This window comes from Dendrobates tinctorius, unplaced genomic scaffold (genome assembly GCF_039654945.1).
Source record: "Dendrobates tinctorius isolate UK_male_01 unplaced genomic scaffold, ASM3965494v1 ptg000073l, whole genome shotgun sequence".
Classification (NCBI taxonomy): domain Eukaryota; kingdom Metazoa; phylum Chordata; class Amphibia; order Anura; family Dendrobatidae; genus Dendrobates; species Dendrobates tinctorius.
This window is the reverse complement of record NW_027361741.1, coordinates 6,905,119-6,930,072: the sequence shown is the minus strand read 5'-3', so window position 1 is coordinate 6,930,072 and position 24,954 is coordinate 6,905,119. Positions and strand designations below refer to the sequence as shown.

General features: G+C 43.9%; 1 protein-coding gene across 5 annotated transcripts in view; it reads right to left on the bottom strand.

Moving 5' to 3' along the window:
- The window catches only part of ACACB (acetyl-CoA carboxylase beta), a 398,726-nt gene that overhangs the window by 199,957 nt on the left and 173,815 nt on the right, over positions 1-24,954 (bottom strand). For all 5 annotated transcript variants that reach the window (XM_073582603.1, XM_073582604.1, XM_073582605.1 and 2 more), the window contains 8 exons: positions 18,782-18,920; positions 18,490-18,599; positions 17,721-17,802; positions 16,151-16,249; positions 15,968-16,077; positions 15,758-15,868; positions 15,412-15,621; positions 14,222-14,392 (listed from right to left, as the gene is read on the bottom strand). In XM_073582603.1, coding sequence (XP_073438704.1) covers positions 14,222-14,392; positions 15,412-15,621; positions 15,758-15,868; positions 15,968-16,077; positions 16,151-16,249; positions 17,721-17,802; positions 18,490-18,599; positions 18,782-18,920 — 1,032 coding nt within the window. The remainder of the gene's footprint in view (positions 1-14,221; positions 14,393-15,411; positions 15,622-15,757; positions 15,869-15,967; positions 16,078-16,150; positions 16,250-17,720; positions 17,803-18,489; positions 18,600-18,781; positions 18,921-24,954) is intronic.

Sequence of the window (24,954 nt, the reverse complement as noted above, 5' to 3'; positions counted from 1 at the left end):
TGTCCTGGTACATCTGGGTATAAGGTGGATTAACTGAGAGGGCCTGCAAGTCACTTACTCTATGGGCCGATGTAAGGGCCACTAAAATAATGGTCTTTAGGGTGAGATATTTTACTGGCAGCTGCTGAACCGGTTCGAATGGCTCTTTCATGAGAGCTTCTAACACCAGGTTTAAATCCCACGGGGCTATTCTTGGTAATGGAATTGGTCTAGACCTATGGCAGGATTTAATGAATCTGGCTACCCATCTGTTTGCTGCTATGTTGCAGTTATATAGAGCGCCTTGTGCTGACACCTGTACTTTAAGGGTATTTACCACTAGGCCTAGCTGTAGTCCTGCCTGTAAGAATTCCAAGATGGCCTTAATCGGGAGTTTTTGGTCTAAAGGCTTTCCCAGGAACTGCAGAAACTTATTCCATGTTCTACCGTATATGTTAGTTGTTACTGGCTTTCTACTTTTCATCAGCGTAGCCACCAACCCAGGAGAGAACCCTCTATTTCTTAAAAGTGACCTTTCAAATTCCACGCCGTCATATGGAACCCCTTGACTTGCGTGTGGAATACTGGACCCTGAGCTAGCAGGTCTGGAATCTCTGGTAGTACCCATGGATCTGAGAGGGACATCATTTGCAGTAGCGAGAACCAGGGCCTTTTCGGCCAGAACGGGGCTATTAAGATCACTCTGGCCTGATCTTCTCTTATTTTCTTCTCCACTGCTGGGATTAGAGCTACTGGAGGAAAGGCGTAACCCAGTTTGAAGTTCCACGGAATTTGCAATGCGTCCACCGCCCATGGTTTTTCTTTTGGGTTCAACTAACAGAATCTGTCTGTTGCTTTTGTTGGCAAAGAGGTCTACTACCGGCTCTCCCCAGAGTTGTACTATCTTCTGGAACACTAAGTGATTTAGGGCCCATTCTCCTTGCCTCAATGTGTTGCGGCTTAGGAAGTCTGCTTGTACGTTTTCAACACCTCTTATGTGTAGTGCCGTTAGGGAGAGCAGATGTCATTCTGCTCTGTGAAAAATGTTGTTGGCCTCGTTCATTAAGGAGTGTGACCTTGTCCCTCCCTGGTGGTTGATATACGCCACTGTCACTTTGTTGTCCGACATGATCCGGAGATTGCGGCCTTCTAGGCTGGGAATAAAGATTTTTAAGGCTTTGTTTACTGCCCGTAGTTCTCTTAGGTTGGAGGATGCGCTTTGCTCTTGGGGTCCCCAGGCTGCCTGTCCCCTTAGGTGCGCCCCCCACCCCGAGGAACTTGTGTCCGTCAGGATCACATCGGACACCGGTCTGTGCCATAATGTTCCTGCTACCAGGTTTGCCCTGTCTAAACACCATCTGAAAGAGTTTTTGACCTTTAAGGAAAACTCCAGCCTTCCTTGCAAACGCCCTCTTAGCGATTTCTGTGCTGATAGGATTTCTGCCTGCAGTTGACGGGTATGAAATTGTGCCCATCTGACCGCTGGAATACAAGCTGTCAGGGTGCCTAGTAAGGACATCGCGCCCCTCAGGGTCGTGTGAGGCTGGTCTAGGGCTGCCAAGGTCATATTCCTTACCTTTTCCACCTTGGCCTCTGGCAACAGACAAGTTTGCTGTTCCGAGTCTAGGATGAACCCTAGAAATATCTGCCTCTTTAGGGGTTGTAGTCTTGACTTCTTGCTATTCACCATCCAGCCAAGTCTCTGTAGGGTATTTGTTACCCTTTCCACCTGCTCTGTGCAGTGATGTTCCGAGTTGCCCACTAATAGAAAATCGTCCAAGTAGGGTATTATAATTGTGTTGTGGATTCGGAGGAAGGCTGTCATCTCTGCTACGACTTTCGTAAACACCCTCGGGGCTATGGATATGCCGAATGGAAGGGCTCTGAATTGAAAATGCCTGAGGTTGCCCTGGATGTAGAGAGCTACCCTTAAGTATTTTTGGTACTCTGGATGGTTTGGGATGTGGTAATAGGCATCCTTTAGATCGACTACGGCCATAAAAAAATTGTGGTGTAATAGTTTTATGGCCGAAGTTACCAACTCCATTTTGAAGGTCTGGTTTTCTATTCATTGATTGAGGCCTCTGAGGATTATAATCGTCCTGAATGACTGGTCCGGTTTTTTTATTAGGAAGAGGGGTGATTAGAACCCCCTTCTCTCCTGTCCGCTTGGGACTTCGGTCAGAACGCGTTTGTCTAGCAGACTTAAGATTTCTGACTCCAGGGCCAACTGCTCTTCTATCCCCTTCCTGACAGGGGTCACCACAAATGATGCTCTCGGCCGTTGGAAAAAAAGGGATTTTGAGGCTTTTTTTAAAATGTTTAAGATCCAGGCATTGGAAGAGATACTTTCCCAGGACTGATAAAAGAGCATCAGTCTCCCCCCTACCGGGATCCCGGCATCATTGTGGGGATTTTTTTTTGAGGATGAGGTGGCTCCGCCGAACATAAATCCAGACTCCTCCTTCCTTTTGTCCTCCCATCTTTTCCGATCCCCCGGAGGACGGCCCCTGTTGAATTTTCCTCTCCGAAAGGACGGCCTTCTTTGATCTCCTGGAAATCTTGGGAAGCCCTTCTTTCTATCACTTGATTTTTCCAGGATGTCGTTCAAATTTTTTCCAAATAGAAATTGTCCATCACATGTAAGAGAGCACAACTTAGCTTTTGATTGTAGGTCTCCTGGACAGCCTTTAAGCCATAATGCACACCTTGCGGCATTTGATAATCCTGCTGCCCTCGCCGTCAGTCTCATGGAATCGGCAGAGGTGTCGGCCAAAAAAGCTGCTGCTCCATGTAGAAGATACATATCCGCCAGAATTTTTTCCCCTTGAAACTTTGGAAGCGAGTTTTTCTTCCAGCTGCTGTAGCCAAATCATTAAGGATCGTGCTGTGCAGGTGCCGGCTAATGCCGGTTTCAATACCCCTGCCGCTGCTTCCCATGTATGTCTTAGGTAGGAGTCTGCTTTCTTATCTAGCGGGTCTCTCAGTACCCGAGTCTTCCAGGGGCAGGGCCGATTTTTTGGATGATCTAGACCATGCTGCGTCAATCTTTGGGACTTTGTCCCATATTTCCGTGTCTTTAGGCTCAAAGGGGTACCTCCTTTTTCAGGAGGAAGGAAGGCTTCCTGATCTTTCAGGCTTCTTCCATTCTCTTTCAATGAGTGCCTGGATTTTCTCATTGACTGGAAAGGTGCGCTCTTTCCTTTCCTGTAACCGCCCGAACAAGACGTCTTCTAAGGACTTAGTCGTTTTCTCCTACTATAGGCCCATGGTTGTCCTAATGGTTTTAAGGAGAGCTTCCGTATCCTCTACTGGAAAACACGGCTTGCCCCCCGTATCACTATCTAAGGAGGAGGAGGACATGTGTTCGGCCTGATTGTCAGCCGAGGAGGAATCTGATAAAGAACTAGGGGAGTCTCTCCTACCCTTTATCTTTAATAACACTTTAAGTGAGCCTTCCACCTCAGACCTGATGACTGATCTGAGGTTAGTTGCCAAGCTCGGCACCTCCTCCACCATAGTTCGCTGGATACAGCTGGCGCAAAGGTCCTTTTGCCAATCTCTCACAAGGGGGCTCTGATATATGGCACACTCTCTATTATTTCTTTTGCTCCCTGCTTTTTTTGGCTTTTCCCTAAGGAGAAATAACACACAAGAAGGACCCTATTAACATTAGTCTAGCATTTACGGAGATCACTCACCACCCATAAAGTCGGGTACCGGACTCGGAGGCTGTGTTGGAGCATGTGGCCTGTGCTCTCTCGTCCTCGAGGAATCCCTCAATCTGTGGCTCGGGCGACTGCTGCTTTTTCTGCTTGAACGGCTGCCATGCTTACGAGCGGAGGTTTGCGATGGGGGGCAGAGACGGTGGAGACGGTGAACGTTCCTGCTGTGACCCCATTGTATTACCTGGTCGCCCAGCTGCCCGTCCTCCTTTAAATAGGTCCGTCCGGTGAGCGATTCGTCTTCCCCTCCCCCCCTGCGACCGCCGCCATTCTTCTTAATGCGGCCGGCAAAGCACCAGGCGCCATCTTGCCGTCGCGTCTGTGACGTCAGCCGGCACGCTCCCAGGGTGCCCCGCGCCGCTGACGTCAGACACCGGAAACCGCCCCCGGCTCTCCCTGTCGTGTACGAGGGAGAAGGGTCGGGCAGGTGCAAGGGGAGGGAGGCACGGAGGAGCGCCCCGCTACAGAGGCCGCCTAGCCGCACCCGCAAGAACCCGGGGCGTGCAGGAGGATCCCCAGGGACTGCGCTCCCAGGCCACCGACGGCCGGCGCTGCAGGTAAGCTGACCTACTCTTCCCACGCCGGGACGGCCCTGGGTCCATTTCATTCATGACAGGCACCGCCGCTGTCAGACTGGGATTCCGTTCCAGGACAGGAACCCAACTGAAGCAGGGGAGAGGTGCCGCCCCTTATATTTCAGTAGGTTCCTGTCCTGGCGAGGCGGATCACTCTCTCAGGTGTGCTGTCATGGGTGAAGGGAAAACATAGGGTTTTGTAATATAGCCGTCAGGGTTGAGGGGTTTGATTGTAATTTATTTTTAAACTGAATCTTCCTCCAAAGAAGCAACGAGTGGACTGTGTAAGGCGCCACATTCATCAGCCCCCGTGGAAGGCGGTCTGTGGACTACATTAGGCCTGGCAATGAGAATGGTTTGGAGAGAGAGGATTCTAGAATAACCCATCTCGGTCTATTGGTGTATGAACAAGTATTGATTAATTGGGCAATCTGTGCCGACTTATAATAAAGTGCAAAATTAGGGAGGGATAAACCTCCCTCGTTCCTATGACGGAATATGTTTTTGTGCAATTCTGGGTTGTTTTCCCAGCCAAAGAAACTTAGACATCAGAGTGTAAATGGGTAAACGTTCTGGTTGGTATCACAATTGGAAGGGATCTAAATAGATATAGGAAGCGAGGTAGTGATACCATTTTTAATGCATGTATTCTGACGAGCCAGGATAACTTTGAGGATGGCCATCTGTTCAGGTCCTTCTAGAAGCTTTGGATCAGTGGGGTGTAATTCCACCTAAACAAAGTTGACACCAAGATATGTTAATGTTCTTTGTGTATAAACCCAATGTCATGATCCATGCTGGATCATGTCAGATAAGAGCACTGGAAACCTTTTTTTTTTTCCTCTCTCTAAGCTTTGTGCTTAGAGATAGTTTTGCCCCCGGCCACCCCGGTGGCCAGTATGGTCATTGCACTAGTGTTTTTAGAGATAGTTTTGCCCCCCCGGTGGTGGTTAGTGTAATTGCACGGGAATCACTAACAGGTGTGTTTACTCAATAAAGGTGTGTCAGTTGTGCGCACTCACGTGGGTGATATTGTTGGGCTTTTCCAACCATCCTGGGTGAAGGAAGGAGCTAGGAGAGTCCTGGAGTGGCAGCTATGGTGTCAGCGAGGAGTTCGTGTAAAGCATGGTGGAGTGGCAGCTATGGTGTCAGTGAAGAATCCTTGCAAAGCTTGATGGAGTGGCAGCTATGGTGTAGAGCTGCACTCAGTTGCTGGACTCTGTTGCTGGAAGCTGCACTCAGGTGCTGGACTCCGTTGCTGGACAGTTGCACTCAGTTGCTGACACTGTTGCTGGACAGCTGCACTCAGGTGCTGGACTCCGTTGGTGGACAGTTGCACTCAGGTGCTGACACTGTTGCTGGACAGCTGCACTCAGGTGCTGGACTCTGTTGCTCCAAAGCGGCACCCGAGTGCTGGACGCTGTTGCTGTGGAGCTGCACCCAGGCGTTGGACACGGTGGGAGGAAGATGCACTCAGGTGTTGGACTCTGTTGCCAGGAGCAAGTGCATCAGAGCAAAGCTAAGTGATTCCCTATTTGTCACTTTTCCTCATGTTGGAGTTAGTATAGCGGTGGGGCCAGTGCCTGCACCACCCAGCTCCCTAGTAAGGAATAGGTGTAGGGTTTACTAGAGTGACAGGTATCCTGATCGGCGACAGGTGAGGAGCCTGTATAGGGAACGTTAGGAGTGTTAGGGACACTGACTCAGGGGAGTGCAGGAGGTCTCCACGTCCCCCGTTCCCTATCGCAGGGCCCACCGTTGTAAATGTTTCCCTATCCCCTTTGTCTTGTTGTATTAGTTACCGGCCTGCGGGCCGTGTCACACTGGACAATTACACGTGCCGTGTCCTGTTGTATTAGTTACCGGCCTGCTGGCCGTGTCACACAGGACGGGGCACGTGACACCCAAATTGGGATGCTATATTAGTTTGCTAAATCTTTGGGAAATTTACAAATAACGCTTTAGATTTATCAATATTTATCTTTAAACCTGAGATTTTCTCAAATTCTTGAAGAAGGGAAAATAGGTGAGGAAGTGTAGTGTGGGGACTTATTAATGCTAAAAGGAGATCTTCTGTGCAGAGGCTAACTTTATATTGGTCTCCTAAATTCTCAGGGCCTAGTATATTTTGGTCTCTCCTTATTGCTTCTGTGATAGGTTCCATCGCGAGCGCAAAGAGAGCTTGAGATAGAGGGCAGCCTTGCCTAGTACCTCTCTGATTAGTAATTGGAGTGGGATGTGTCGATGGGAGTTTTAAAAAGGCAATGGGATTGTCCTATAACAATTGAAGGCACTTTATAAGTTTAGGGGAGAACCCAAATTCTGACAGGACCGTGAAAAGATATGTCAAGGACACCGAATCGAAAGCCTTCTCGATACCAAGGGCAAGCAGTAGGAGTCGCTTTCAATGTAGGTTAGTTGTATGAATAATATTTAACGCCCTCTTAATATTATCCGGGGCCTGTTGCTTTGGTATAAAGCCAGCCTGATCCCGATGAATAAGATGAGGGAGAATTTTGTTGATCCTGTCAGTTACGATGGACGTAAAAATATTTAAGTCAACGTTTAAGAGGGAAATAGGTCTATAATTTTTTGTGAGATGATCTTTCTTAGGTTTGGGGATCCCGGTCACATGCGCCACTAAAACTCGGGGGGCAACTGTGAGCCATTTAGTAGCGAATTACAAAGGTTTTTTATATGTGGTATAAGCGTTTCGCTAAATTTTTTATAATATATTGCTGTAAGACCGTCCCTGTCCCGGGGCTTTTCCTTTTTTTAACTTATTGATTGTTGAAACTATTTCCTCTGCCGAAATGTCTAATTGGAGTTGTTGTGCCGCGGACTCAGTCAATTTAGGTAGATGTAGTTTGTGAAGGAATTATTACAATAGCGAGGGGGGCGACTGCGTGGCAGAATACAGACTCTGGTAATACTCATTAAAAGTGTTGTAAATTATGTCGGGGTGGGCCGAAACCTGACCCTTAGGATCTTTTATGGAAGATATTATATTAAGTGACTTTTTCATTCTAAGCGTACGGGCTAGCATCTTATTAGGCTTATTGGCATGTTTATAAAGTGTAGCTTTAGTCCAAGTCAGGGCTCTCTCCGTCTTGGTAGTAAGAATAGTATCCAGTTGTAGTTTCGTATCTTGGAATTGTTTAGTTAAGTATAGGAAGTAGAAAGTTGGTTGGCCAATTCTAACTTTTGCAGTTTGCTTTCCAATCTGTTCCGTAACCCTGACCTTTTCTTTTTTCCTGTTGGCCACTAACTTAATCAAGGAGCCGATAATATATTTTTTGTGCGCAAGCCAAACTGCCCCAAGCGAGGACTTCTTCATTGTATTAATTTCAAAGAAATTTGTTAAACCCTCTTTTATAGCAGTGACATTAACCGGGTCAGCAAGGACAGACTCATTTAACCTCCATCTCTAAAGCCTAGACGTGGTTATATTAAATATAAAAACAGAGGTAACCGCATCGTGGTCCGACCATGAGGAGGGTATGTGAAGCGTATAAAGAACTGTTGGAAGCGAGGTGGCTGTGGTCAAATGAAGATCAATTCTAGAGTACGTTTTATGTGCCAGAGAATAGTAAGTATAGCCCCTTGACACCCCATTAAATTACCACCAGAGATCCGCTAGGTGATTTTCTTTCATGAGACTAAGAATTTTTTTCTGCTCTATTTTAGCAATGTCACAGCGTTTTGTAGCACTACTATCCAGGGAAGGGTTAATAGTGAAATTAAAATTGCCGCACCAGATCATGTGATTGAATGAGAACGCGTTGAGTTTGGCTAATATCAACTTAAAGAACGGAAATTGGGCCGAAGCTGGGAGATAACTATTTACGATACAGATATTTTGTCCCTGTAAAGTTCCTTGAAGAATAAAGAAAAATCTACCCTCTTGATCTGCGTAAGTGTTTACCGGTTGTAGAGGGAAACTATTTTTGAGGAAAACAGCTACACCTCAGGCTGACACAAGAAAGCGAGAATAGGCAGAATCAAAATACTTTGGGCATGAAGAATTGGAGAAATGGGTCTCCTGGAGACAGATAATATCCAGACTAGGTTTTCGGTAATCCCGGAAGGCCTTTTTGTGTTTTAAAGGGGAATTAAAGCCCCTTTAATTATGTGATAGGACTCTACACATGTTTGGCTAGATTTTGGATACTAAATAATGAGTCGCCCTGACTATTCACCCCGAGTGCATGGAAACGAGAACTTGAATTAGTAACCATGTAGAGATCTTGGTACCAAAAAAGCAGGAAAGAAACATTCCTATGGGAAGACAAATGGGAAAAACAGGAGGGAGGGAAGACACAGACACCAAACAAACAATAAACAGATAGTATTAAATGGACTATAAGTCCAATTCGCATACTGATCTGGTGCTCCAGAATATCAAGGGCAAACCAAAAATCACCAATTTTGGTCAACATGGAATATCCCCACAGGCGAAGCCCCTGCTTGTATTAGAATTCCGTAACAATTTAAACCATCTTATTCAAACAAGGCAGTCTCAAACACAATAAGCAAACATTGTTATAATCAGATCAAAGCAGCTGAAACAGATAAGAATCAAAATCAACCAGAGGAGGTCCACAGTTCCAGCGAGACCTGCCTGGCCCATAGAAGAACCTCCGGTACAAAGAGAAGGAGTTTACACCCCAATGAGAGGGTATGTGCAGGGTGTTGCCAAACAAGTGACATTCGATTGCTGACGGCCCGATCTGCGGACATCTGAACACTCTCTCGCAGGCCTTGGATGTCGGGGTGTTAGTGGTTGAGGGGCATCCAATTCTGAAATGCCAGCTTGACTCAGTGCCAGTTTACCTTACTCCAGCGACCTGCACATGTAGGTTTTGTTATGTGCTGAAAAGGACAGCGCAAAAAGGAAGCCCAATCGGTATTTAATTTGAGCTGCCTGCAAGGCAGCGGTTACCAGTCTTAGGTTTCTCCTTCTAGTTAGGGTAGCAGGTGATATATATGCAAAAACTTGGACTGAGCCTGGGAGACCAGGCAATGTATGAAGACCGATAAGATTAGATCATGAGCTTCTTCATGAAGCTGTTTAAGGATAATATCTCTGGGGTATTTATCTGAACGTGGTTTCCCAACAGCTCTATGAATTCTAGTGATATGTAGCAGAGCCGGGTCTGTTTGCAAAAGTAGAGCAGAAAATAGTGTGGCAGCCGTGTCTTTAAGGGGTGTAATTTCCTCAGGGAGGCCCCGGATGTGTAAATTTCCCCTGCGGGATCTGTTTTCAATATCCTCACATTTCAATTCCAATTCGGTGATACGCTCCATGTGCTGTTTAACCCCTTTCTGCCATTAGACGTACTATCCCGTCCATGTGCACTGGGACTTAATTCCCAAGGACGGGATAGTACGTCTAATGCGATCAGCGGCGCCCACGTGGTGAGCGCCGCTGATCGCGGCCGGGTGTCAGCTGATTATCACAGCTGACAACCGGTACAATGTGTCAGGGGCGGTCACAGACCGCCCCCGACACGTTAACCCCTTGTACACCGCGATCAAACACGATCGCGGTGTACCGGGGGTTAAAGGGAAGCATCTGCAGGGAGGGGGCTCCCTCCGTGCTTCCCTGAGCCCCCCACGGCAGCGCAATGTGCAGCGCTGCTGCGGCGACTCCTTCCCTACAGGCCCCCGGATCCAAGATGGCGACGGAGGCCTGTAGGGAGCCGACTTCCTCACTGCCTGCAAAGCGCAGGCATGAGGAAGTCTGCAGAACTGCCTGTGATAGATTGCTGATCTGTCACAGTGATCTGTGATGTGACAGATCAGCGATCTGTCACTGGACAGTGATGTCCCACCTGGGACTATGTAATAAAGTAAAAAAAAAAAAAAAAAAAAGTGTAAAAATAATTTAAAAAAAAAAAAAAAAATCGCTAAATAAATTAGTAAAAAAAAAAATTCCCCAATAAATTCATTTTTTGAAAATAAAAAAAAACAAAAAAAACAATAAAAGTACACATATTTGGTATCGCCGCGTCCATAGCGACCCACCCTATAAAACTGTCCCATTAGTTAACCCCTTTAGTGAACCCCTTAAAAATAAAAATAAAAAACGAAGCAAAAAATGATTTATTGTCATACCACCGAACAAAAAGTGCAATAAAGCGTGATCAAAAAGACGCATATAAATATCCATGGTACCGCTGAAAACGTCATCTTGTCCCGCAAAAAACGAGCCACCATACAGCATCATCCGCAAAAAAATAAAGTTATAGCTCGCAGAATAAAGCGATGCAAAAATAATTATTTTTTATATAAAATGGTTTTCATTGCAAAAAACAGACAAAACATAAAAAAATGACCTAAATGAGGTATCGCTGTAACCGTACTGACCCGAATAATAAAACCGCTTTATCAATTTTACCGCACATGGAACGGTGTAAACGCACCCCCCCCCAAAAGAAATTCATGAAACGCTGGTTTTTGTTCATTCTGCGTCCAGAAAATCGGAATAAAAAGCGATCAAAAAATGTCACGTGCCCGAAAATGGTATCAATAAAAACGTCAACTCGTCCCACAAAAAATAAGACCTCACATGATTCGGTGGGTCAAAATACGAAAAAATTATAGCTCTCAATATGTGGTGATGCAAAAACTATTTTTACAATAAAAGCGTCTTTTAGCGTGCGACAGCCGCCAAACATAAAAACCGCCATAAATAGGAAATCAAACCCCCCGTTATCACCCCCTTAGTTAGGGAAAAATAATAAAATTAAAAAAAAGTATTTATTTCCATTTTCCCATTAGGGTTAGGGCTAGGGCTGAGATTAGGGTTAGGGGTGTGTTGGGGTTAGGGTTGGAGTTATAATTGGGGGGTTTCCACTGTTTGGGCACATCAGGTGCTCTCCAAATGCAACATGGCGTCTGATCTCAATTCCAGCCAATTCTGCATTGAAAAAGTCAAATGGTGCTCCTTCCCTTCCAAGCTCTGCCATGTGCCCAAACAGTGTTTTACCCCCACATATAGGGTATCAGCATACTCAGGACAAATTGCAAAACAACTTTTGGGGTCCAATTTCTCCTGTTACCCTTAGGAAAATAAAAAATTGGGGGCAAAAATATCATTTTTGTGGAAAAAAATGATTTTTTTATTTTCACGCCCAGGCGTTATAAACTTCTGTGAAGCACTTGGGGGTTCAAAATGCTCACCACACATCTAGATAAGTTCTGTGGGGGGGTCTAGTTTCCAAAATGGGGTCACTTGTGGGGAGTTTCAATAGTTTAGGTACATCAGGGGCGCTCCAAAAGCAACATGACACCCGCAGACCATTCCATCAAAGTCTGCATTCCAAAACGTCACTACTTCCCTTCCGAGCCCCGACGTGTGCCCATACAGTAGTTTTCTCCCACATATGAGGTATCAGCGTACTCAGGACAAATTGGACAACAACTTTTGGGGTCCAATTTATCCTTGTACCCTTGGGAAAATGAAAAAACTGGTGACTAAAAGATCATGTTTGTGGAAAAAATACGATTTTTTTATTTTCACGCCCGGGCGTTATAAACTTCTGTGAAGCACTGGGGGGTTCAAAGTGCTCACCACACATCTAGATAAGTTCCTTGGGGGGTCTAGTTCCAAAATGTCATTTGTGGGGGGTTTCCACTGTTTTGGTACATGAGGGGTTTTCCAATCGCGACATGGTGTCCGATCTCAAATCCAGCCAAAAACGTCAAATGGCGCTGCTTCCCTTCCGAGCTCTGCCATGCGCCCAAATAGTCATTTACACCCACATATGGGGTATCAGCGTACTCAGGACAAATTGCACAATAACTTTTAGGGACCTGTTACCCTTGGAAAAATAAAAATTGGGGGTGAAAAGATCATTTTTGTGGAAAAAATATGATTTTTTAATTATACCACTGTACGTTATAAACTTCTGTGAAGCCCTTGTGGGTTCAAAGTTCTCACCACATATCTAGATAAGTTCATTGGGGCGTCTAGTTTCCAAAACGGGGTCACTTGGGGGGGTTTCCACTGTTTAGGTACATCAGGGGCTCTGCAAACGCGACATGGCGTCCGATCTGAATTCCAGCCAATTTTGCATTGAAAAGGTCAAACGGCGCTCCTTCCCTGCTGAGGTCTGCCATGCGCCGAAACATTGTTTTCCCCCCCCCCACATATCAAGTATCAGTGTACTCAGGACAAATTGCACAATAACTTTTGCAGTCCATTTTCTCCTGTTACCCTTGGTAAATTAAAAAAAATTGAACCTGAAGTATTTTTTTTAGTGAAAAAAAGTTAAATGTTCATTTTTTTTTTTTTAAATATTCAAAAAATTCCTGTGACGCACCTAAAGGGTTAATAAACTTCTTGAATGTAGTTTTGAGCAGCTTAAGGGGTGCAGTTTTTAGAATGGTGTCACTTTTGGGTATTTTCTATCATATTGACCCCTCAAAGTGGCTTCAAATGTGATGTGGTCCGTAAAAATAAAATGGTGTTGCAAAAATGAGAAATCGCTGGTCAATTTTTAACCTTTATAACTTCCTAACAAAAAAAAATTTTGGTTTCAAAATTGTGCTGATGTAAAGTAAACATGTGGGAAATGTTACTTATCAAGTTTTTTTGTGTGCCGTATCTCTGTGATTTAAGGGCATAAAAATTCAAAGTTGGAAAATTGCGAAATTTTCAAAATTTTCGCCAAATTTCCTTTTTTTTCACAAATAAACGCAAGTTATTTGAATGAAATTTTACCACTAACATGAAGTACAATATGTCACGAGAAAACAATGTCAGAATCACCAGGATCCATGGAAGCGTTTCAGAGTTATTACCTCATAAAGGGACAGTGGTCAGAATTGTAAAAATTGGCCTGGTCATTAACGTGCAAACCACCCTTGGGGCTTAAGGGGTTAAGGGCTCCCTGGTCCTCCTCCAAAGAATCAGCTACCGCTTCCATCTTTTCCTCTAATGCAGAGGTTCTTTGTGCAATGTCCTGTAACTTTAAGGTATCAGTCTGCATGCCCGAGGCTAATTCAGCTTTAAAGATTTCCTGCAGCGTTTTATTTAGCTACGCTGTATGTACTGCAGTGTTCCCGTGAGGGGAGAGATCATCCCCACTAGATGCAGAGATTACCTGCGGCTGAGAAGCAGGAGAAGGAGTGGAAGCCACAGGTGCGGCGGCCATCTTGGACTTTCTGCCTCCTGAGAAGTGCTCAGAAATCGGGCGCATTGTCGGCCTTGCAGGGCCCCTCCTCGCCGGCATCCCACTCCGGAGGTCCCGGGTAGGCGAAGACCCGATTTTTTCATTTTTGACCATTACATTTTTCCTTGTCTTGTTCTAAGACCCATAACTTTTTTATATCTCCATCAACATAGCCATAAGAGGGCTTTGTGTTTTGTGGGACAAATTGTAGCTTTGAATGTTTAAAAAAAATCAAGTACCAGAAAAGGTGTAGACACCCACCATTTAGCACAACAACAACTTTACTACACAACAAAATAAATCAAGGAGTAAACAAACACACAGAACAGACTTCCAAAAATAGATAAAACAGTTAAAACCACACTAGTCAGATACAGAGGGTGTGAACAGAACCTATGGTCGAAATATTTACCTAAAAATATGGCACAGCCCAATATAATATTAACAAGTTGTGCTTGTCCCTAAACAATAGGATGTTAAAGGATCAGACTAAAGAAAATTAGGTATAATAAGTATGGAAGCTCGCTCTATACACCAAGACTGCGATGTACAGTTTACTTTAGGGTGTGCAAGGTGGTAAAGTAATTGCAACATTCAACTTGGAAATCTTAGCTTTTTACTGTCCAATAGTCACAACTAGAAATGGAGGGAGGGTGATTCATAGGAATGTTCAGAAAATTAAAAAAGAGGAATTCAATCTCAAACAAAATGAATGGAACAGAAAAAGAAAGCACGAGAAAAATAGCAGCAGTTTATTGCATACCTGCAACTGAGCAGCAGGAAGGTTCACATCACAAATCATTTCAGTACAGGGATGTTCCACCTGCAGTCTTGGGTTCAGCTCCAGAAAGTGGAAGCTCCCGTCTTCACTGTAAAGATACTCGACAGTTCCCGCGCTCACATAACCAACCATCTTAGCCAGGCGTACTGCACACTGCGGAAGAGTAAAGATAGGTGTAATATGTACACACCAAATAGGTGAATATTATGGTTCACATATGTTTCTGCTATGTCATCTGAAACTTTAGTATCCAGTTTAGTGGAGGTCATTATGTAATCAAAGTTATAAAAAAAGATCTATTTTGTAATTTATGAAAAACCAGTTAAATCCTCAAATTCTATTAACCTGCAGATATAAGGTTAATCTGCAGGTTAACAACGTTACAAAGCTATCTGGCTACCTTATTGAAAAAGTGGCTACTGGGAGAAAATTAACTTTATTCCTCCCTGAAGCCGCCAGTCATAAGCGCGTACCCAAAGCAGCTTCAGTCATTCCTCACATCACTGTGAACGGCGACTAAAGCATGCACCAGCACAGAACAACTGCAGAGCAAGCTGTCAATCAAAGTACCATGGCATACTTACAGCCATCGCTCACTGTGTATTGAGCGGTGATTGTAGCCGCTATTAACCTACAGATTAACCAGATTAAGTACAAATTTTACAATTTCTACTAAAACTGATTAAAGGGCCTGTCACACTAAGCGATATCGCTAGCAATATCGCTATAACGTCACTGGTTTTTGTGACGTTATAGCGATATTTCTAGCGATATCGCTATGTGTGATACTTACCTCCGACCGCTCCCCCGCTGGTTATCGCTGATCGCGCGAGAACGTCATGGACCGCTTCTCGTCATCAGCTTCCTGCTGGGCTTCCTGCTGTGGAGACGAGCGACGCGTGGACGCGGGCAGGAGGACGTCAGGATCGCCTCGTCTGACAGGTAAGTAGCGACCCCTGCTATGTCGCTGGTGAGATCTGCCTGTGTGGCAGCTCACTAGCGACCACTTAGCGATGCACCAGCGATCCTGACCGCGTCAAATCGCTGGTCGGGATCGCTGGTGCATCGCTAAGTGTGACAGTACCTTAACAACCTAGTGTTTATATAATGTGGCAATATCTACCCACAGTCAGCCACTATCTATCGAGAAGCACATATAGAAACAAACCCACCTGTTCCATATATTCAAAGACGGATGGAGCCGCAACAGTGGCTGGGGCTTCTTCAATAATTTTTTGGTGTCGACGCTGTATGGAGCAATCACGACCAAAGAGAGAAATAGCGTTTCCAAACTGATCTGCTAAAATTTGGACTTCCAAGTGCCTGGCATGCTCAGCTAACTTCATTACAAAAACTGGGGACCCAGGGATCTCTGTCTGAACCTGCGCAAAAAGAAAGCATATATAGTTTGTAAAGCAAAAAAAAAAAATAATAATTTTCATGTAATATTTACATTCTGACTAAGCTTCTGATTATGGCTATCAAACTAGGCATAATTGTCCTTAAGAGAGGTCCCACCTGTCTAAGGAGATTGGGAAAGTCTTCTGCTCGCTCTGCCATTCGGATGCCTTTGCCACCACCACCTTCAGATGCTTTTATCATTACTGGGTAACCAATTCTTTCTGCAGACTGAAAAAATCAGTTGAAATTAATATATGTTCATTAAACACCCGCAGCTCCAGTTTGGTAATCATCACTGAGAAAAACCTCTTCAGCTGTGACAGTTACCTCCAATCCCTCATCCACATCTTTCACACAACCACGCTCATATACTTCAGAAGGGACACCAATGATGCTTGGCTGTTGCTGGTCTTCCATGTCACATACTAATGTAAGACCTAAAGCAGAGGGCGTAATTAGTATGTTTGCATGAAGAAATAAAGGATTTAACATTAAGTGTAAATCCCTTACCATCTCCGCTCCAAGACAGTGTGGGGATTCCAACAGTCTGAGCAACAATTGTTGAGGCCACTTTATCTCCTAGTGCCCACATTGCTTGACTGGGGGGTCCTAGATTAGGTGACAGAATGGATTTATAGCTATTTCTACAACAACAGTGTTTTAGATGCCAGGAAACCGGTTAGACTTTTTAAGGCAAAGCTGCTTCAGGAAGATGTTGGCAGTCATTTTCCTAAAGCGGGTTCCCCCTAGTCTTTTTAGATGTTTTTTTTTGCAGCTCAACCGCCAATGCCTTTGCGTAAAATACTTTCAAGCACAAAGAACGGCAAGTGGTTTAAAGATTTGACACAAGACAGAACTTGTGCAGAGCAACGTCAGTTTGACATTGTTAAGTTCATTTTATGTGGCGCCATGTGCACATACCCCAAAGGTGTTTTCTTGGAATACAAGGCTATTAATTTTACAGGCCTGGAAAACCTCCAAAGGATTGTAGGCCCTTCAGTCAGCTGATCGCAAGGTTCCTGGGATTTGAACTGCCCCCAAGCTGATATTAACTGCCCATCTTAAGGATAAGCCAGCAGTTTTGTAATCTTGAAAAACTCCTTTGAGTTGGATAGCAGTTCACAGCACTACACAGAGAATGCAGAAAAACGTGTAAAAATACCTTGTATGATGGTCATGCAGGTCGTGTGATCGAGAAACCCACATTTTAATGCACTATTGCGGCCGTTGCAAGTTCCCAAGTGGTGCTTCCTTCTTGTGTAGCGTTCAGAGCTCCCTGCATTAAATGCTCTTCAGCCTCTATCTTTGCTCTAAGTGACGGATTTAGTGGTCTTCCAATTAAAATCAAAGAGTTAGCGCTCAGAGGGGAGAATCTTGGGAGGGTTCTGTGTGGGGAAACCCTAAGCACTGCAAATAAGGGATTGCCTTTGGGTACTTGTGATCACAGCTTTGGGGCAAAGAAACCATTTTTGAAGTTCAAACAAGCATTGATCTTCGCAGACCAGTCAATTCTGAAAATTGCGGACTGGCAACGTGTGCTTGTCCACACAGAGGTCGGGTACAGTAGCTTCCTACTATTTACATACATTAGCATATCCTATGATTTTATCTAAGCATACCAAAGTTCCATGTCCGCTAGCACATGGGCTAATATTGGTCCGCGTGAAGACCACTGTGCACATGGCCAGAAAACAGATTCATGTAAACGTAGCCTTATAAAAACAGAATGACCATCACTCCAATAATGTTGTACCTGGTCTCCCTGTCCTGTATTCAGCAATTTTGGGGAGAGGGAAGCCAATAAAAATGACAGCCTTCCTTTTAGTCTGTGCTCCATAAATAACCTCTTCCATAAAATATTTTATTATGCATCTAAATAAAATAATTAATAATACGCAAGCAAAATAAAATATGCTACACCAAGATGTCAGGAACAACGAGGCAAAAGGAGGTAGCAAATAAAAGCTTTTCATGAAAGATTTTAAAAAGAAATACGAATATTATAATGCCACAGAAAAAATGTCATTTCCTATGCAGCTCGCTCATAAACCTCATCGCATTTTGAACTATGTGACATTACCCATGAATGCAATGTTCTGTTTCTGAAGTAGTTCGGGAAGTTTGGGATTTTCTGAGGCATGACCCCATCCTGCCCACACAGCCTGGAAGAAATTGAGGGAAAAAATTGAATTATAGCATGTCTTGAATAAAGCTCAAGAACATTCACACAATTAGAACCTCAGGAACAGTAAGGAATAACTAGACAAGGTTATGGCAAGTTGCAACTTAACAGTAATAGCCTCCATAAATTCTCATTCACAAGCTGCCAAAAGGCCTCAAAAGAAACTGAACATGGCGCATCATAAGTAACTGCCCACCTTTTTGGCTATAATTTGTAGACTACCTGATTTGACTAAAGATGAATGTGTTTTCTGGGTCGTAGCAGCATTAAAGGGTTTGTTAAGGTGTTGTCCACTACTCTGACAATTCCTTCTAAATTAATAGCAGCCTCTAATCACCTTGAGTGCTTTTGCTGTTCCAGCAACATCGACACAGAGTCTCCTGGGTTATCATGTCACATCAACCTTTCAGCCAGCCGCTAATGGGCTGCTTTACTCTCACTTCCGGATACCAGTTTTATGCAAAGGAAGTAGCAAGAGCTGCTATCTGACTCGCTCCAAAGGAAGAGAGTGAAGTGATCCATTAGCGACTGTTGATTGGAAGCTGGTCTCATGTGACAAAGTCATGCGAGATCCGGCACTGGCTCCGAGGTGAGTACAGGCTGTTATTTCACGTGGGTGAAAAAGGTGATTGAGAAATGGTTGTCCGATTTAAACATATACACATACCTGAACTGGAATCCTTTTGGCAATATCAACAATAAGCTCAACATTGGCATAGTTGTTATTATTTGACCCTCCTGGGACTGGAACATAGTGATCAGCCATCTTGATGTATTCTGCAGAAGAGACACGTGAAAGAGAATAAGAAAAAAAAACTTCTCTCAAAATATTCAGAATTACATCTCCAGTGTACAGCAGTCTAATGCTTTCAACGTTCATATTTTTGCCAGAAAATTTGGAATGTGATTTTTCACCTAGCACCAGAATTGGTAATTTGCCCAACTATGATGTACAATACCTGCATTTGCTTTAAGATCTTCAGGGGTGACCATAACCACAAAGCGTATTGCTCGCTCATTGCGGAACATTTCATAAGACCATCTCCGAATAGATCGCATACACTTGACGGCAGCAATGCCATTATTGGCTATGAGTACCTGTAAGTAACAAAACAAAAAAAGATCTGAGTAACTAATAACTGAGTGCAATACAGTACTAAAAGTGGCAGTATTGCCTCATTTATTTCATGTGTTTTAGCTTAAAGTGGTCCGACATTAATCACTCAATGACCATGTATGTAAAGGCATTAATAGTCAGACAATTTATTTATTTAACTATTTTTTCACTGACGGTGCTGTACCAGGTTTAGTTTTATGCAGGACAAATTGTATTAATTTGTAGTACTGTTTTCAGTCGGAGTCGTGGAGTCTGAGCCCATTTTGGTGGAGTCGGTGTCCTGGAAATTGAGGAGTGGGAGATTTGGCTTACCGAGTCCACAGCCCTGGTATTCAGGTAGATACTTATTGATGTGTAATTTTATAATTTTTCACAAATATTGAAAAAAATATCGGTTTAATTTAATTTTTTTACTTGTATTTTTACAGCTCATTTTTCACACAGCAGGCAGAATGTGCAGGGAGGGATTTCTATCCATGTATATGACATCAAAGGGGCACTGATGAGAAGGGGAGGAGAAATCTTGTATAATGAAGACCGGGGGCAGTCTCATCTTCTCGGCAGCGTACCCCCCATAGCCTGGAAGTGCAAGCTATAAAAAAAGATTTTTGCTGAACAAGCCATCTTCCAGCAGGCATACAGGTATGACTAATTTCAGCTGTATACAACCTGAATGCCCATATTAATAACTCAAAAAGGGGAAAGATTCCCTTTAACCTCACAAATAAAATTTAAAATAGCGTGGTTAAAACCCAGCACAGTAAATTAACAGCACTTGGTCGTTATTAGTTTAATGGAGAGAAAAAAAAAAATCAGGTAATATGTGAGTAAAGGTAACAAGAGTAACAATCTCTGTTGAGTTGTACCTTGGTCTCAAGCTAAATTTGGGTCCACTGCAAGAGCACAACAAGAATCAAAGAAAGATACAGTTTCTGCAGAATCACATAATGTGATATATTATAAAGTTTCAGTCCATCCTGTCTCTACATTAACAAATCATATTCTAATGAAACTGTTTAAAACGGAACCTGACAGGCGATTCATGTTGCCCAAACCACGGTCAGTATGAATTGCAGCCTGGCTGTATGACTGCAACCTGGTATATTATTCTCGGAAAGAGAAAACGCAAAAATCTTTCAGAGAATATATAATTTGAACATCCTATGTTCACGCGAGGGAGAGATCAGCCAATTACCTCTTGCAGAGCTGGGAAGAGCAGGACTAGTCTCGCTTCCGGCTATTATTCCTATCCAGATTTTCAAATTACATTTTCTCTGGAATGCCAGAACATTTCAGAGAACAACTTAGCTGGCCGCAATTGTGCAGCCAGGCTGCAATTCATGCTGCCCACAGTTTGGGCAGCATGAAATGCTTGACAGGTTCCCTGAAGGATTCATGATGGCATACATGCGGCCCAATAAAGAGTGGAAAAACTGTTAAAACAGAATTCTGAACTGGTCTCACTGCAGAGCTGTATGCAATTACATCTACAGTCCTTCAGAACTGAACTTTGTTTCATTACAAATAGATTTGCAGCTGATGTTTTCCTCTTTTAGTGCTTCAGCTTCCATCTCACAGGCAGCCAGTGTGGGGGAGATAGACACTGCAGAAGAGCTGACAGCACTGTGAGGACAATTGTGTTTGTAATGAGGCGCCAATCCCTTTGCTATACTGTGTTGGCTAAGGTTTAGCACAGCTTTGCTGCAGAACTGACTGCAATATAAGAGGACAACTGCAGGTGCAAATGTGTTTGTAATGAGACAAAGTTCAGTTCTGTACTACTGTGTTAGCACTGCTGTACTCTGTTAGTTATAATCACTCACAGCTCTGAAGTGAGATCAGGAAGGCCGACTGTAATTCATTACAAGTCTCACACTAGTAATGCCCCCCTTTCATTTAAAATAAGCTCCAGAGGCATATTGTCAGTGAGATCTGTGTCTGACATATAGATCTTAATAGTTCATTTACATATTAAGAAAAATGTGGATATCTCTGGGAAAAAAAGACATCGGATTTCAGATATCAAGGTATCACTTTATTCAACTTTCTGTGACCTGCATACCCATGCAAATCGTTTAGGGGGGTTTATCTTACCGACAGATTCCCCTTTATTACTACTTATGCGCCATTTTAGGAGTTGTCCTCGCTTAGTATTTCAGCTTCTATCCCACAAGCAGTCAGTGTGGGGGTGGCACAAGAGCTGATTGCTCTGTGAGAGGGCAACCGTGTTTGTAATAAGACAACGTTAATCTCTGCTGCACTTTGTTGGTTATAATTAGGCACAGCTCTGCAGCTGAGCTGACAGCAGTATGAGAGGAAAACTGCTGCTGCAAATATGCTTTTAAAAGCATAAAATTCAGCTCTGCTTTACTGTGTTAGTTATAATCACGCACAGCTCTGCAGTGAGATCAGGAGAGCAATGTGTGTCATATAGTTCACACATGAAACCAGGGCTGTGGAGTCGGTATGCCAAACCTGAGACTCCGACTCCTCAATTTCCCTTACACAGACTCCAACTCCACGACTCCCACATATATTGCTTATATTTAAGTGAAAAATTTATTGTAGTAGTACAATGTGAACATCAGACATTTAATCATTTTCATGATACAATAATCAAGATATTTAGATAGAACATAATATATATTTATTGGAATACAACTTTAGAACACAAAAAACTGCAATAAATTGTAAATATGTAATACACTATGTAATGTCTATTACATATATACAGTACAGACCAAAAGCTTGGACACACCTCCTCATTCAAAGAGTTTTCTTTATTTTCATGACAATGAAAATTGTAGATTCACTCTGAAGGCATCAAAACTATGTATTAACACATGTGGAATTATATAATTAACAAAAAAGTGTGAAACAACTGAAAATATGTCTTATATTCTACAGTAGGTTCTTCAAAGTAGCCACCTTTTGAAAATAAAGAAAACCCTTTGAATGAGGTGTGTCCAAACTTTTGGTCTGTACTATATATATATATATATATATATATATATATAAACACACTATGACTTCACAGCTAAGATAAAGCCTAGATCCTCAGGCTACATTCACACCATGGGCGTGGCCAGTATCAAACCTGGGGGGGGGGGCAGAACTGCTCAGCTGCTGCAGAACCTCATACTGCACACCCCTACACTTGAAAATAAAGCCTGCAACTTAAGAAGATGTGGTGATGAATGCAGTCTATTTACTCCAACTATCAATTGATGTTGATGTGTTACTGAAGACGAGCAATGCCTGTCCTGGGCGTCCTTTTGAGCAGCTATGAGGTGTACCTGACTGGTGCTAAAAAGAAAAAAAAGGAGTGTTAGTCTGTGTGTTACCCGGCTTTCATTCTTTTTGGTACAGATACGATATGGATAGACAGATATGGATAAATGGATAGATAGCAGATTTCTAATCTGCTTTTGCTATTGAAAACATTATCTATGAGCTCAAAAACCTTTCAGGTGATGCGGTTTTTTAAAAAGCTGATCTGCTTTTGCAGCTGAAAACAGTATCCTCAAACGCAGGAAAAACGCTGTGTGTGAATGTAGCCTTAGGTCAGGAATAGAACAGCCATTTATAGGACATTTCATAACTTTCCCAAATTCCTATGAAAAAATATTCAGTACATTCTGCATTCAACTACTGTACCCAATTTATTATATATTTTAGGAGTCGGTCCATTTTATACCGACTCCAACTCCACGACTCCGACTCCACAGCCCTGCATGAAACGCCCCCATTCATTTAAAAGAAGCTCTATAGCCAGAATCTCAGACCTGTGTCTGACCCAAAGATCTTGACAGCTCATTTACATATTAAGAAAAATGTGGATTTATCTGGAATAAGACAGATCTCAAATATAAAGCTATTATTTCAATCAACTTTCTATGACCTGTGCACCCAATTCAGACTAATTAGGATGGTTGATCCAACTGACAGATTCCCTTTGAAGTCTTAAGGCCCTGTCACACATAACGACTCACCAGCGATCCCGACAACAATACCAACGTGTCAGGATCGCTGGTGAGTCGCTACATGATCGCTGGTGAGCTGTCAAACAGACAGCTTCACCAGCTATCAGCACAGCGACGCCGAGCGCGTGGCGTTGCTGTGTTCATTAGTTACCAGCGCGCTGATGACGTGCGTCCCTTAGATACCCGATGTGTAGGTTAGTTACCAGCTCCCTGCATCAGCACGCTGGTAACTAACGAACACATCGGGTTTCTAAGGGACTATAGTCCCTTGGATACCCGATGTGTACGTTAGTTATCAGCTGATCGCTGGTCTTCCGCCTGTCACACGCAGCGATGCGTGCTGGCCAGCGGGAGATCAGCGACCAAAGAAATGTCCAGGGCTTTCCAAGAGCGATCAGCGATACCGGCAGGGGGGCAGATCGCTGTCACACACAGCGATCTCGCTGGTGAGATCGCTGTTGTGTCACAAAACTTTTGACTCAGCAGCGATCTCGATAGCGAGATCGCTATGTGTGACAGGGCCCTTAGACTCAATAGACAGCAAACGGCCAAACTTGCAAACAATACATAATTAAAAGACAACAACTAGATCTATTTCTAAATTATTGTACAGAAAGCTACTCTAAGGAACGAACTTCTAACAGGGCACACAATTACAACTTTGTAAAAAAAAATGAAAAACAAGTAGTATGTTAGAATACAGTATGTGGACAGACAACTATGAAAGTCATGTCTGTCATTTCAAGCTAAGCATTTAGGGTTTGTGCACACGCTGCGGATTCTGCTGCGGATCCGCAGCGGTTTTGGCCCAGCGGATCCGCAGCGGTTTCTGCTGCGTCGTACAGTACCATTATAAGCTATGAAAAACAAAAAACGCTGTGCACATGCTGCAGATTTTTCCGCATGGATTTGCTGCAGATTTTTCCGCGTGGATTTGCTGCTGTTTCTAATCCGCAGCATGTCAATTCTTTGTGTGGATTCTGCAGCGGTTTTACACCTGCTCCATTGTACAGGTGTCAAACGGCAAGGCAAAACCGCAGGCTAATCCGCAGATAAACCGCAGGTCTTTTGACCTGAGGATTTAACTGCGGATTTTGCAAAATCTGCACGGAAACATGGATTTTTGTGATAACTCACCGTAAAATCCTTTTCTCCGAGACGCTCATTGGGGGACACAGATACTGTGGGTGTATGCTTCTGCCGCTTGGAGGCTGACACTAAGTGAACAAAAGAGGTTAGCTCCTCCGTCGTACACACCCTCGCCCCTATTGCGGGCGGAACTCAGTTTGGTGCCAAAGCAGTAGGAGGACAACAAAATCAGCCTTAATACAGGTACAACATGTCTAGAAAAGGACCACCCTTATAACACATAAATAAATGCGTACTAACTAAACTGAAACAGAGCTAACTGGCTAATAGGGTGGGTGCTGTATCCCCAATGAGCGTTTCGGAGAAAAGGATTTTACGGTGAGTTACCACAAAAATCCATGTTTCTCCTTCGCCTCATTGGGGGACACAGAAACTGTGGGACGTCCTAAAGCAGTCCCTGGGTGGGAGATTGACTCACCGATCCAAGCTACATGTACCTCTTGTTTAACAGGTACGCCACCGCTGCTTGGAGAATCCTTCGACCCAGGCTCGCATCCGCCGAGGCCTGAGCATGGATATTATAATGTTTGGCAAATGTGTGCAGGCTGGACCAGGTTGCTTCCTTGCAAACCTGTTCCATCGAAGCCTGGTGCCGAAGCACCCAAAAGGCGCCCCCTGCCCGGGTAGAGTGCACTCCGATCCCTGCTGGAATCGGCGTGCCTCTAATGCGGTAGGACTCCTGAATCGTCCAACGAATCCATCTGGCTATGGTCGATTTTGAGGCAGCGAGTCCCTTCCTGCGCCCTTCGGGGAGCACGAACAGCGTGCCCGTCTGACGAAAGGGTGCCGCCTGCGACACGTACCTCCAGAGGGCTTTTACCAGGTCTAACATATGAAGAGCCTTTTCCACATGGTGCACCGGTGCTGGACAAAATGAAGGCAA